Source organism: Ursus maritimus, unplaced genomic scaffold (genome assembly GCF_017311325.1).
Source record: "Ursus maritimus isolate PB19 unplaced genomic scaffold, ASM1731132v1 scaffold_2, whole genome shotgun sequence".
In the NCBI taxonomy this organism is placed as follows: domain Eukaryota; kingdom Metazoa; phylum Chordata; class Mammalia; order Carnivora; family Ursidae; genus Ursus; species Ursus maritimus.
In genome coordinates this window covers 3,448,941-3,463,209 of record NW_024424452.1, presented here as the reverse complement: position 1 = coordinate 3,463,209, position 14,269 = coordinate 3,448,941, and the positions used below count along the sequence as shown (strand labels likewise).

The window sequence follows — 14,269 nt, the reverse complement described above, 5'->3', positions numbered from 1 at the left end:
CCCCCCCCCCCCCCGCCATTCCTGCCCTCCCAGGCTCAACGCTGCCCTATTGGGGTGTGGTGGGTGCCCGCCGCCACGGCGGGCTGGCTGTGGCCGGCGCCCGACCCTGGCTGGTTCAGATCTTTGGGGAGATGTGGCACACTGCGGGGGAGGGGAGTTAGGGCTGCCGCGTCCCTACCTGGTCCCGTTCTTCTTCGAGAAAGTATTCTTGACGTTGAGGTGACGGCTGTTGAGCTCCAAGGCAGCGAACCCTCCGTTGTCCAGGGTCACAGACTCCTCCATGTTGGAGATGCTCTTACCTGCAGCCGGAACGGGAGAATGGGGTCAGCTGTTCTAGGAAAGGGCCCGGCGCAGCGATGCGGAGCCCCAGCCGGCCAGCCTGCGGGAGTTCACCGAGTTCCCGCCGAAGCGGAGCCCGGAGCCGGGTCGCTTGAGCTCGCGGGGCGTCAGAGGCGCGCTGGGGCGGAAGCTGCGTATTAAGGACGATGCTGGTGCATTTCCTTGTTTATTTTGCCCGACACCAAAGTACCGGTATTCTTACAGGATTTTATGAAAGAGTCTTCAGAATGCATAACCTTCTTTAAAAAGCGGGGAAATTAAACGTTGAATACATTTCAAAATAAAAAACTGACGACCATGTAACAATAGTAAGGAGAAAGTAGATTTACGGGGGGAACATGGAGGGGACAGGGCGTCTTTGGGGGGGTGAAAATGTTCTAGAATTGGCTGTGGTGATGACTGCACGTATCTGTCAATATACTGAACGCCACTTAAAAACCATAAATTTATAAACACATGTGAAAACATATTCTAAAATATATCAGATCAAATGAATAACCATGCAGTTGTGAGAAACTAAAGGGGCTGAAGGGTTTCTGATGGCTTTGCGTCCTCAGGGCTGTCCCTGGCTGGGATCAGAGAGAGTCTTCTGGCCCTCCTCCTCCTCCGCTCCCACAGGCTCGCAGAGCCTCCCCCGTGGTGCGTTTTTGACATATTGGCTTGTTCCTTACTGTCTGCCTTCCATCTTCCCAGCTGGAGGCCGGGACCTCCCCTGTTTGTCTCCCACTGTCCCAGCCTCCAGAACAGGAGCCTGCTCCTGGTTCCTTAAAACCCCACGGTGCCCTCTCTGCCACGGCCCCAGTGCCCTTGGACGGGCCCGGATGCTCGAGGTGTGCACAGCAGAGGAAGCCGACAGGACACCGGCCAGCAGATGGAGGGAGGATGGAGCCGCTGGCCGGTGGGATCTGGCTGATGAGAGGGTGAGAGGTGAAAACCTTTCTCAGAAAGGAAGTCCCACGAGGACGGTGGTGTGAGGGGAGCGAGCGGGAGAGGGGTGGGCCGTATCGAGAAGGCCTGGGTTCTGCACGGCTCCTGGCAGCAAGGCAGACAGACATTCTAGCAGACAAGTAGGGTGTTTTTTTTTTTTTTTTCCCCTAGGCTTCAATTATGGTGTTAAATTAATACTCCAGGGTGAGGCTGAGTATCAGAAGCTGCAGGTCAGATCTGTCTTTTCAGGCCTGTTTTCCAGATGCAGAAGGAGAGTGAAAAGCGGGGAGATTTTCCATGCACCAGACACAGGATTCTGTAATAGCATTAACTCAGTAAAATGACATGCCATTCATACATAGTAAGTCCCATAGGAATAAAATCTGATTTACGAACACTTGTTAGAAGTGAATTTATACAGAAAAAAATAAATCCTTTCTTGGAGGGATGAATTGCTTAACGTTAGGAAAGTAAATGGCGAGGCGCCTGGCTCTGTTAACCCTTCAGGTGCGGTGAGGGATGGTGCTGGGGGCTGGGGGCCAGGGCAGGCATTCAGCCCCACGTCTCGCCCCCAGGGGCTCACACTTGTCTGTGGGGGAACCCCATCAGGGATCCGCCTTCCCAAGAAACAAAGACAGATGGACGAGCTGGTGGGGAAAGCTGCAGCCATGGGACCTGTCCTGTGGCCGCAGTGACATCACAGAGGTGGTCACACACGTGGCCCAGCTACAGCTGTGCAGATGTGTGTTGGGGGGGACACACCACCACCCAGAGCACAATTATGTTCCGATGGTGCAAAGAACGGGTCTCATGGGTAATTACGAGAATTTTTTAAAACCTGAGGAGAATAGAATGGATGGAGTGTACTGATCTTAGGCCTCCGGGGTGCTGTGTCTGTTATGTGTATAACCTTCACTGGCTGGAGATACAGAACAGAGCACTCTCCGAGCCCCAAGGGGTTCCCTCACGGACCTTCTCTGTTGATGCTTCTCTGCCAGGAGACAGCCACTATTCTGTCTTCTAGAAACTTCCACTCATTTGGGTGGTTGCAGACCTTCCTATAAACAGAGTCCAGCTTTGCCCCATGTTCATTTGTCCATTTCGCTGATGTGGGTGATCCATGCAGCAACAAACACTTACTCAGCACCTACTGTATGCCAGGCATGGAGCTTATGCTGGGGAGTGCAAAGGTGAGCTGGGCGTCAGAGGGCTCGGAGCTGGAACGCGGGCGTAAGGCGAGGTACACACTTTGGTCTATGGCTGTACCGGTAGCGTGTTTCCACACGTGGCTCCAGGAGCCACACCAACGTTTCTGAGACGCGCCTTGCTCACTGTGCCCGTGATACTGAGTCGTACGGATGTCGGATGCTTTCCGTGTCATATTCAAAAATACTGTTGCATTTGGGCAATGGTGCAGATGAGGGAACAGACTCAGGGAGGCCAAAACCACCCACGTGACGGATCCAAGACACACGGCTCATTGGCGGGCGGAGCCAGGCCTGAACCCCGGGCTGCCAAGGGCGCTTGGTTGCTACACGGAGCTGCCTCCCAGGGGCAGTCCCCCACACCTGCTTTATCGCCCACGGGCAAGCGGAACGCGACGCGGACACCCCACCTGTGCCGCAGCTCCTGTATCTCCGGTTCTGCCCGTGCAAGACCAGGGCGAACACCACCAGCAGGATGACGATGAGGCTGGAGAGCGCCATCACCAGGAGGAACCACCACTCCTCGTAGAACGGGGTTTCCACTTGAGCTGAAGGGCACAGGAGCACATGGTCACAGGTGATGGAGACTCCTGCCACCTGCCCGCAGCCCGGGGTGGGGAGGAAGGATGTGCCGGGCAGCCCCGAGTCGCGGGGAAGATGAAGCCCCCTCCCACCCGGCTGGTGTGGGTTAGGGCGGCTGATGGGCCAGCTTCCCAGACACGAGCTCGGGCACGATGGGCCCCTCGGCGGCTGCTCCTCTGTGGGAACCGGCTCTGGCCCCTCTGGCGCCCTCGCTGCCCTTTCCCAGAGCTCGCCCTGTCCTTGCCCACCCACACCACCCTTCACGCTACGTCCCCTGATTTCATCTGCTTACAGATGTTGTCCTGGGGAAAGGGAGGAAGGACCAACATACCCAGACGTCCTCCGATCCTCAAGTGCTCAGGCTTCCCTCCCAGATGGCCCCTGGGGCCCCTTACCCTCTGCACCACGGCCACCACCCTACAACCTCTTCCGGTGGCTTCACCTCTTCCTGACTCAAACCCCCTCCCCCCAATCTGTTCCGCACATTGTCGCCAGAGTGATCTTCCTATGATGGAAACGAACCGTCCCTTCCCGAAAGCCTTCGGTAGCCCCACATTAGCCCTGGAGCACAGTCCAAGCCCGGGAGCCCCGTGAGCTGACTCCTGCTCACTCCCACTCGGTGCTGGATCCCGTCCACACCTGCGTTGAGACCTCTTGCTGCAAGTACTTCCCGCGGGCCTCTGCCACATCAGGCCTCCCCAAGGGCTGCGCTGTGCTGTATCTCCTGCCTCCAGCAAAACTGACCAGAACCACTGGCCCCATCTTTAGATACGTTTTTTGAGAAACGAATAGAAAAGTTTCATTTGAAAGTTGCTTTGAAGAAGGATACCCTTCTTGCTCATGTTTTATTCTGTTTACTAAGAGCAGAAACACGGGAATTGTTGCTTGGTAGGCGCCGGATGGCCCCGGGGTCCCGCTCGCGCCTTCCACCCGTCCCCTGCAGGGGAGCTGGCTGGGAGGCATCAGACCGGACGCTAACAGGAAGCCATGGTCCGCCTCCCAGCTGCTGAAGCCCCCAGAAGACCCATCTACCTTACGTGAAAGCTCTCACTGGATGAGTGAAAAAATGTGTGCACACTGGGGATGAAAGAGGGGAACCGACTTTGGATAATGCAACAGCACAGGGTTTCTTGGGAGATGGCGGCATTTTGAATCCAAAATGTGGCAGTGGTTCTCAGGCTGCACATTAAGTGCTCCATATACTGAGCCAGCAGATCCCAACGGAGCACCCAGGTGGGCATGGAAAAGAAAGGCCCGGGTGCCCGCGGGACCCCACCCCCCTCCCCTGGGGAAGGACCCCGCAGATCTGCTCTGAAGGATGAAGGAAGCTGACCACAGTCCTGCCCGCACCCCCAGCGGGCAAGGGGGTGCAGCGGGCTTCAGAGGACGGCCCAGCCGGGGGCCCCATGAGCAGAAGGGGTAGGGGGCTGTGTTCTCCTGCAGGAACCAGCCTTTGCCCCCAGCTGCCTGCGTGTGGGACAGAAGGCTCTGTGCATTTGGATTGCTTTACGTGGATTTTCCACGGAGGAACCGAGAAAGGCAAACCTTGACTTGATCCATTGGGGTGATGGGTACCCAGGGATTCCTGACTCTAGTCTCTCTTTTGGGGGTATGTTAAATTTTTCATAAGAAAAGTGAAGGAAATGAGAGCATTCTGATTTTTCTAAGTCTTCCTGTTGCACAAGCCCGCGGCGTGCTGGGGCTCCTTCTGGCAGACCCCCCTCATGAGCCGCCAGGACTCGTGGGTGAGCCGGCCCATAGACACTGTCCTTCCTCCAAATTCATGGCAAAGAGGGATGGAAGGTGTTTTTGATTTAAACAACAGCAGTTGGCAGCTTAAAAAATCTACATTCCCGGCAAGTGCAACGTGTTCTTGGTCATAGGGACGCCCCTCTGGTTTCTGGCCTCGCCTGCGCCCCGCCGGTGCCCCGCCCTCACCCCATCCCCCTTCCCACACCCCTGCCTGCAGTGGGCTGCCAGCTCCCTTTCTAAATCACCTCCACTGTTCCCTGCAATCCCTTGCTGCCCAGCAGATCCACCACGGAGCCCCAGGCCGTGTGACCACCGTGTTGGGTAGGGTCCCACAGGGGCGTCCTCCAAGCAACCTCAGTAAGGCCAGGTGTAGGGGGAGCTGAGGCCAGCCTCCCCTCCCTTCCCTGCCTACGGTCCTACCACCGGGACTTTGTCTCTGCTGTTCCCTTCCCTGTGTCCTTGCCCCTGTGCACCCTTCACCACCCAGATGCATGTTCCCTCTTCCAAGAAGCCCTTCCTGATTTCCCCCATCTATTACACCCCTTGCCACAGGGTGGGTGAGGGTGGCTACTCTGTCATCAGCACCCCACGAGCTCTGGGAAAGAAACCTTGCCTCTTCTGCCCAGAGTGGAGCCGGGGTGCTCATCGTACAGGGTGACGACTGGCCCAGGGCACACGTGGGCCCCTCAGCCATCTCGGGGGAGGCCCTGATAGACACAACCTGGGTCGGGTGCTAAGACACCTCTCCCCCGTGGCTGCCGGGGCGATACTCCCATTTCCAGCTTCACACAAGGATGCCCAGTAAGGAGACTTCAGCTGACAGGAGGGGCTGGGGCTGCACTGGGCTGGGGGCAGCCTTTACCCTGGAGGGCACACTGCTTAGCTCAAGCTGACTGCTCTGACTCTGCTTGGGTCTCTGATTAGGAAAACATAATACAGAAATTAAGACTTGCTTAAGCGCAGCATGGTGGGGACAGTTAGGGGCCTGGTGGAGGCGGTGGTGCGGGCTCAGGGGCACACCGCTCTCCCTGCACCGTGTTCTCCAGGCTGGGCCCCCACCTGCTGGCGCCTGCGCGGAGCCGGGCGCTGGCCTCTTCGTTTGCACCACGGCTCCAAGACGTCCCCTCCTCCCTCAGAGGGAAGAGCTGCGCCCTGAGATTCCCCTCCTCAGGCAGGGCTCCCTACCTGACACGGCCATGGAGGGGCTGCTGGGCTCCCCGTAGCCTGCCTGGTTCACGGCCACCACCCGGAACTCGTAGGTCACTCCCTGCCTGAGCTTGTCCAGGCTGACGGTGTAGGATGTGGCGCTGCGGGGGATGTCCTTCACAAACATGTCCCAGAGGCCTTCGTCTGGGGAAACGACATGAGAGCAGAGGTTAGGGGTGCTTTTCTCCCGCCTCTGACGCGGCTCCTGCCCTGCTGTGGGCTCACAGCCGCCCTTGCCCAGGGCACATGATGTGAGAGCCAGAGGCGGGGTGTGCTGCACAGGCCAGCAGCCAGGGAGGAGGCCAGTCCTCGTGTTCTTGAATGTTCTTCTCAACATCGGATCTCATCGGGTCCCATCGGACTCCAGGCCTCCCTCTGGTTTCTGACGTGATGTCATCTTCTGTTGAGGATTTCTGCTTCCCTTCTGGCTGGCCGTGCCCTCCCCAACTCCAGGATCCTGTCTCCTTGGCCCGCCCGTCTGTCACCCTTCATCCCGCACAACACCGGCCAAGGTTCTGGGTTCTTTGGACCACCTGTCCCACCATCCTAATTGGAGATGACAATCCCCCCAGCAGCCCAGAAGGAAAACTACACGACGGTATGTTTTACCAGCCAGCTGCCAGCGTGGCAAGGCCGCCACGGCCACACAGCCGTGGGCAGACGTGTTGCCGGCTCGTCAGTAGGAAAGGTGCTTGTGACAGCTGGCACAGAGGTGCGGGGGTCGGGGTCTGCACTGGCTCACCCTGGGGACTCTGCCCGAACCTCGCACACCAGACCCCCCAAGAGCTGCCCTCCACTTCGCTCATCCTTTGGAGTGGAGCAATGGCCCACCTGCCCTAACCCCAGTTTGCTTTTTAACCTCTGCCCCGGGGCTGCCAAATACAAGCGTAAATGACACAAACACATACTGAATTTGGAACGGATACTTGCACACCCGTGTTCATGGCATTATTCACAACAGTCAAAAGGTGGAAGCAACTCAAGGGTCCGTCAGCAGACAGACGGATAAACAAAATATGGTCCCTCTGCACCATGGAATATCATTCTGCCTCCGAAGGGAAGGGGATTCCGGCTCCTGCTCCGACATGGATGAGCCTTGAGGACGTGATGCTGAGTTTGAAGCCAGACACAAAAGGATGCACACTGTGTGATCCCACTTCTAGGAGGTCCCTGGACTCATCAAATTCACAGACACAGAGAGTGGACGGTGGTGCCAGGGGCTGGGGGAGGGGAGGGGGTTATGGCTTCATGGAGACAGAGTCTCAGTTTGGGAAGATGAAGAAGTTCTGGAGTCGGATGGTGGTGATGTCTACACAACAGTGTGAGTGTTCTTAACGACCAAATCGCACACTTACAAGGCGTCACAATGGTGAATTTTATCTTATATATTTTTGCCACAATAAACATACATATCGAATTTATCTAAACCCTGACATGTAGGAAAACATTCATAAAGTTGAAATTAAGGCCAGAAAGTCGAGATGCAGAGAGATAGGAAGAAGCCAATGCTTCTTCAGAATCTGATTCTGAGGCGTCCACCAACAGGGCCAAGGGAACGTGATCAGCGATGTCTGTCATCAAAATTTCAGAGACAGCACAGCACCGTGGCTGGAGGAGGACAGAGTCCAGAGAGTGTGGGTGCAAAGCCTGGCCCTAGCGCACCGCTGCTGTGTGACTTCAGGCAGAGTACCCAACCTCTCTGGGCCTCAACTGCAGAATGGTGACAACAAAGGCGTCTACATCGTAGGCTTGCTTCGAGGGTTAAACAAGGTAATATTTATAAAGTGCTTGTAACAGTGTCGTACACGGAGGAAGCAGTGTATATATAAACCCAATCTCGAAGGAGTTGCTTCGGCAGAAAGTGGGCTCAGAGCCCAAAATGTGCATTTGAAGTACTGATCCATCATGAATTATAATTTCTTTTACAGGCACAGGTATGTGATCTTTTAAAAAGAGCAGGCGATCTGGAGAGGGGAGGCGCATTTGCGTATGCATGCACACGCACGGACAGCTTTCCGGGGAGCTGAGCGCTACCTGGCACCAACCTTATCACGCACCTCGGAACACCAGACACGCTCAAGTGGATTAGCCCAACAGTACACAGAAAGAAAATTGCTAGTGTATCAGTCTGTATTTGCATAGGATTTAGAGTTTGCACCGATTAAGTCCTTACAGCCACAGGTTAATGAAGGAACGGATGTGAATGAGATTTTAAAGGTACAAATCTCTGCACAGGCAGAAAAAGAGCACAATGATTATTTATTTCCAAATATTCACAGTTTTGCTCATTTCTCACCAAGGTACCTATTGCCACTAATAATGTCAAAATGGCAAGCCATAGCTTCTAGCCTCCCCCCTCCGGCCCTAACAGATGGAGGTTTGCACATGGAATGATTGCTGTCTATGTTCATTCAGAGTTTTGCACAAGAATGATCAGGGAATAATGGGCACGGAGAGCGCATTTTCTCTGCACAAGCTGCTCCCTGTGCCTCGGGAGCCCCCGTGGCCCCGTTCTCCCCTCCTCTGCCTCCCATCCACCCACATGCTCATTCCACAGATACTGAAGTGCTCACTCTTTGCTTGGGCCCCGTTTCGCCCATCGGGAAATCAGGTGAGATTTCTGTTCAGATGAGCACTTCGTAGTCAAGGGCAGGGGGTGGAGGCAGATCAATGAGGTCATTCCTCCCTTTCAGACTCCTCTTGGCCTCATTCCTACACTCCAGCAAGAGACACTTGCTTCCACCAACGGGGTTCCTGAGCACTCCTTCACATTAACCTGTCCGCAGCACTGGGCCCTCGAGAGTTTCAAGAGTTCAATGAATATCCATTGATGTGATCCATCTCCCCATCCATCCTTCCTTCCTTCCTTCCTTCCTTCCTTCCTTCCTTCCTTCCTTCCTTCCTTCTTTCCTTCCATCCATCCACCAGCAATCTGTCCATCCATCTACCCATCCATCTATGTGTCTCCATAGCCCTTTGCAGGGCCTAGCACAGGCAGGCTTCTAGTAAATACCCACCACCATTTTATTTAGCACTTACTATGAGCAAGTCACTATTCGAAGGGCTTTACATGTTGACTGAATTGTGCAGTGTTTTCCTCTAAAAAGGTTGACAAGGGGTGCCTGAGTGGCTTACTCAGTTGAGCATCCAACTTTTGATTTCCGCTCAGGTCATGATCTCAGGGTTGTGGGACTGAGCCCCGTGTCAGGCTCTGTGCTCAGTGTGGAGTCTGCTTGTGATTCTCTCTCTCCCTCTGCTCCCTCCCCACCACTGTCTCTCTCAAATAAACAAAACCTTAAAAAAAAAAAAGGGTAGACGACTTTATGCTGTAAAAGAGACTAAAGAAAAAAATATAGGCTCTTTTAAAATGAATGTTGCTTAAGCCATTGCAATTAAGGGACTAAGCATGAGAGGAATTCTCAGACTGTTCTGAGTAGGTCTGAACTCTTCTGGAGTGGGTTCTCTGAGTGTCTTTTACACTAACGTTTCTGTAATGCTTTCCTGCTACCGAAGAATAAAAATTATTTCCCCTTCCTCTGCCATCACCTAAAGGCCCGCCAGCTGTTGAAGCGTCCACTCTGTCTCCACCTCGGATTGCTTTTCTCATTTGTATTATGCCATTAAATATCTCAATAAATCAATGATGGAGAAAAGTATCTCTACAAATTAGGGAGAAGATAACATTACAGAACTATTAGCTATAATGAGGTTTGTGCAGCTGATTTTCTGCGCACTGGCATAATCCCCAGCGTCGGATTCCCAACTCAGTCAACATGTGGGAGGTGCATGTTGTACAGGCCGTTCTGGGGATCCGATTCAGCCACGCTCAGACCCCAGGTGAGGCTCGCCCCCGCCGGGAGGCTCAGGGGACCCCAGCCTGGCCTCCCAGCCCCATTCGGGGAGCTCCTACATCATCCTCCTGGGAAACCCAGGATGGGCTGGAAGAGAAGAGTTGAAATGTATTCCAAAGCCGCATCCCTGCCTGACTGAGGCCTGGTGCCGAGTCCACTGATGGCGCCAGGGCTTAGAAGTCCTGGGGTACTGTCAACCTTCGACCTTTGGGCCGGCCACCTCCTGATGTCTGTGGGAGGGGGGTCCAGGGCGGGGAGTGAGCCCAAATCACACTTGTGTGTGGGGCCTGCCCCCTCTTCCTCCTGCCACAAGGTAAGCAGGTGGGACACCGCCGAGAGATGAACTTTGCAAATGTTCCTAAAGGGATCCCAGTGATCACACACCCCAAGTCCTGCCAGCCTCTGGGCAGGTGACAAGAAGCCACACACACAGTCTGGCTCCTCAGCGGTTGGGTGTTTCTTTAAAGAATCTGAACTCTTTGCTTTGTATTTGCTGCCGTATCTGTGTCCTAAACACAGGGAAGAGGCTTATAGTAAAGGTCCTTAAAGAAAGAACCCTTTTGGGACGCCTGGTGGCTCAGTCAGGGAAGCGTCTGCCTTCAGCTCAGGTCATGATCCCAGGGTCCTGGGATGGAGCCCTGCTTCGGGCTCCCTGCTCAGCGGGGAGCCTGCTTCTCCCTCTCCTGCTCCCCCTTCTTGTGCTCTCTTTCTTTCTCTGTCAAAGAAATAAACAAAATCTTAAAAAAAAAAAAACAACCCTTTTCCCACCTAAATAGGTTTCGCTGCCTCAGAGCAGACCTGCCCGCAGCCGACAGAACGCGTCAGTTCTCATCTCGCAGCCCCCGCCTCTCCCCCGCCCGGCGGTAGGAGGCACATCTGCTCCCAGACAATGTCCTAATAAACCTGGAAACATGAACACCTCTCTTCTGAATTGAGACGGAGCCCAGCTCAGGCACACCCGCGGGTCGCTCAATTTATCCCTTGAACGCCCAGAACCGAGCTGTGTGCTGCAGGTACTCAGACAGACGCCAGGCCAACACAAAAGTTTGATTTCATGGACAATTAAACAGGGTCTCCATGCTGAATGAAACTGTCACTCACGGGCCCCAGATTTCTGGTTCCACTAATTCACGCAACCGACAACGTGACTGTCAGCCTGCAGCTCGGAGCAAAGGGAGGCCTGTCAGCTGTTTATTTCTTAAACACTGCCTTTTCTCTTTGTGTCAGTGGTCCGGTGAGGTCCGAAATCTAGCTGAAGCAGGTGGGGCTCAAACGCGAGGCTCAATACCCTTGAGAAAAAAACCCCCAAACACCTTTTACCTGTTCCTGGTTTAAGGCAGGAGGCGAAATGAGATGGTCTAGAAGCAAAGGATGCCTGTGCCCAGAAGGAGGCGGGCGCGGGGTGGGAGTGAGGAGGACAGGGGTGAGCGCCGGGCCGGCGCGGCTCGGACCTGCCGCACTGGCTGACCTGGGGATTTCCACGGATTTTAAACCTTAGGAAAAAGACTGATTTTCTTCTTTGTTCAAAGTCCCAGGGCCAAAGACCGGAAATGAACAAAATGAGCAGGGAGGGAGCTGGGAGATGCGGGTGGGGGTGGGGTGGGGTCGCGATCAGGGACAGGGACCAGGGGCCTGCCCTCCGGCTGACCAGCTCTCATCTCCGGGCTAACTACACTGTTTGTGGAAAAGGCTGCCTGCGCCGGGTACGTCCTAAATATGAATTTCATGGCTGCTTCGGAGAGGAAAATATATTTATAGTTCCTTTAGTGCCATTCCAGTCTATTGTGTAAATATGTAAATTCGGTTTCGTGATCTACACAATAAAATGCCTTGGGATAATTTGTGTAAATAAATCATCTGCATAAGCCCACTGCATAGTTTCCACGGCCTTCCAGGGAACTTTGCGACACTGACTGGGAGGAAGCATACGCACAACCAGAGACATGTATCTTAGGCGAGGCTGTTCGGGTCCGTGCTCACTGACCATCCTTCCCAGGAATAAGAGTCTATGTTCCAGCTAATCTCATAGCTGCTGTTGGGTTAGCTGCTGTTGGGTTCTGTCTCCATGTTAGGGCAGCAATGGGGCGATCCTGCAGAATTTGTAGGGGTTACGGTGAGGATGCCAAAGAGGTAGAGGTTGCTTGCCACCTGCCCCCACCTGCCCCCACCTGCCCCAGCCCGCTGGCCACCTCTTGGCACCAGCCACCAAGCTGGCGAGCCACCTGCCTCCCGGGGGCAAGACGGAGATTTGGCTGGGTGGGGAGACAGACAGGCAGGGGCCCGGGGGTCACGTAGGGCAAAGCGGCTCAGGCTCCCCAGACACCCGGTGGTGAGGGACCCGCAGGTGCCGGCTGGACTCTGTCAAAAATAGGGCCTCCTCATGAAAACCTGGGCCCATCTCCCAGATCCCTGCTCCCTTCGAAAACCACTCCCCTGCCTGGAGAAAGTCTTGCCAGAGAGCTTCGGTGGAGAAAATAAGATAGAGCGTTTAATGTTTTGTGTAATGAGGCCTGTAATAGATGACAGCTGAGATCCAAAGCCCTGAGGCACCAGCAAGGTGTTTAAATATTGACAATCCATAAAAGCATTTCATTTGCCTCTGAGTTGCTGCTGGCCTCCGTCACGGGAGGGAGGAGGCGCCCCTCCACGGGGAGACGGCGAGCCCCGCGGCTGCCCTGGTTTGGGCCACGGTCTGCAAGGGGAAAGCGGTTGCAGCAGAACAGAGTGGAGGTGAAATCTTTAGCGCTCATGGAACAAGACAGTGTCCTGCAGGTCAGCCTCCTGTCATGTCTTAGTCCCCGGGGGCCGGTTTCCACATCGCGGCACCAACCGGCGGAGCTCAGGGTCCTGCTGATCTCAGGAGGCATCCGCCTGGCTGAGGCCCAGGCCGGCGTCCTGGTCTGGACTCCCCAAAGCTGCACTTCTGCCAACAGGCAACCCGCTTCCTTCCTTAGGGTGGATGGATGTGCATACGAGAACCCGATGAGAAGCCCGAGAATCAATACCTTCTCTTTGCTCAGAAAGTGCTGGAACGTGCTCTCCACTGCTAGGATTCCGAGCCCACACACCCGTGTCTGGCTGCTGACGTGGTCCATTCCCCACGACTGATCTCTGTCATGAAAATGCTCCTTCCAAAGATTGACTGAACAGGACACCATCCGTGGGGTGGAGATAATAGATAGATAAATAGATTTATATATTTTAAATCTTAAGCTGAGCTTTTTATTTTGAGATAATTGTAAACCGCACGCAGTTATGGGAAATGATGCAGAGAGAAACCATGTGTCCTTTATCCGGTGTCCGCCAACGGGCTCATCTCGCAAAACCCCAGCACGGCATTGCAGCTGGGAATGACGCTGACACAGCCCAGACACAGAGTGTTCCCATCACCCCAGGGACCCCACTGCTGTCCTCTCACGGCCACGCATCCGTGGGCTTCTTAACACTCTAGTCGGGGAGCAAGCACTCGGTGGAAGGAAAGGAGTTGGCAGGGGTCCTCTGTGTGTGTGTGTCCTCTAGTGCAAGGCCTCTTACCTTCTCTCGGGGCCACAGACCCTTTGGCAAAATGCTGACTCCGAAGGAACACCTTCTTGGGATGGCTTCAGATGCATAAAATAAAACGGGAAGGGAAGCCAGTTGTGCTGTTAATGCCTGTAACTAGGCAGAGCTGACCGGAGGCTCATGGCAGCCCCGTCTCCCAGGTCTGCAGACCGTGTGGGTCACGCGTGGTTTTCGTTGGGTGACATGTTGGACTACGTGGTTCTCTGGAAGATGGGATGCACAGGCTTGGATTTCAGTGAGTGTCGTGATGCCAGGGCTGGGCTGGGTAAGGAGGCCTGGGGAGCATTCGGATGACGAGGTCAGCCGTGCTGAGAGGCGCCCGCGGCTAGGACGGGATGCCAAGCAGTGTGATTTCTGCTGCTGGCAATTCCACGGGCTCTGCAGCTCATCTGTGGTTTCCTACCTACTGTGGGGGGTTGAATTGCGTCCCCTCAAAATTCACGTGTTCAAGGTCTGATCCCCAACGTTTCAGTGTGTGACCGTATTTGGAAATAGGGTCTTTGCAGATGTAATTAGTCAAGATGAGGTCTTGAGGGGCGGCCCTAACCCAGTATGACTGGTGTCCTCATAAAAGGGAGAAATTCGGGTACAAGAATAGAAGGGCACCAGGGAGAGAAGGCAGGAATGGGGGTGATGCCCCCCAAGGCAAAGAACACCCAAGATCGAGGGCAAACCACCCGATGCCGGGGGAGAGGCTGGAACAGACACCCCTCTCGCAGCCTCAAAGGAGCCACCATGCCACCCCCTGCGCCCTTGGAGGCCCAGCCTCCAGACGGAGACAGGACATGCACGCAGTGGAGCCGTCCAGCGTGGGGTCCATGGTTACGGCAGCCAGAGTAAACGAAC

The 14,269-nt window shown here is 54.9% G+C and overlaps 1 protein-coding gene across 1 annotated transcript in view; it reads right to left on the bottom strand.

Moving 5' to 3' along the window:
• Positions 1 to 14,269, bottom strand: part of LOC103670078 (protein sidekick-1) — a 118,019-nt gene that overhangs the window by 14,058 nt on the left and 89,692 nt on the right. Inside the window, exons 19-21 of the mRNA XM_040634716.1 lie at positions 5,991 to 6,155; positions 2,882 to 3,019; positions 179 to 299 (exon numbers count right to left, since the gene is read on the bottom strand). Of these exons, the coding sequence (XP_040490650.1) occupies positions 179 to 299; positions 2,882 to 3,019; positions 5,991 to 6,155 (424 nt within the window). The remainder of the gene's footprint in view (positions 1 to 178; positions 300 to 2,881; positions 3,020 to 5,990; positions 6,156 to 14,269) is intronic.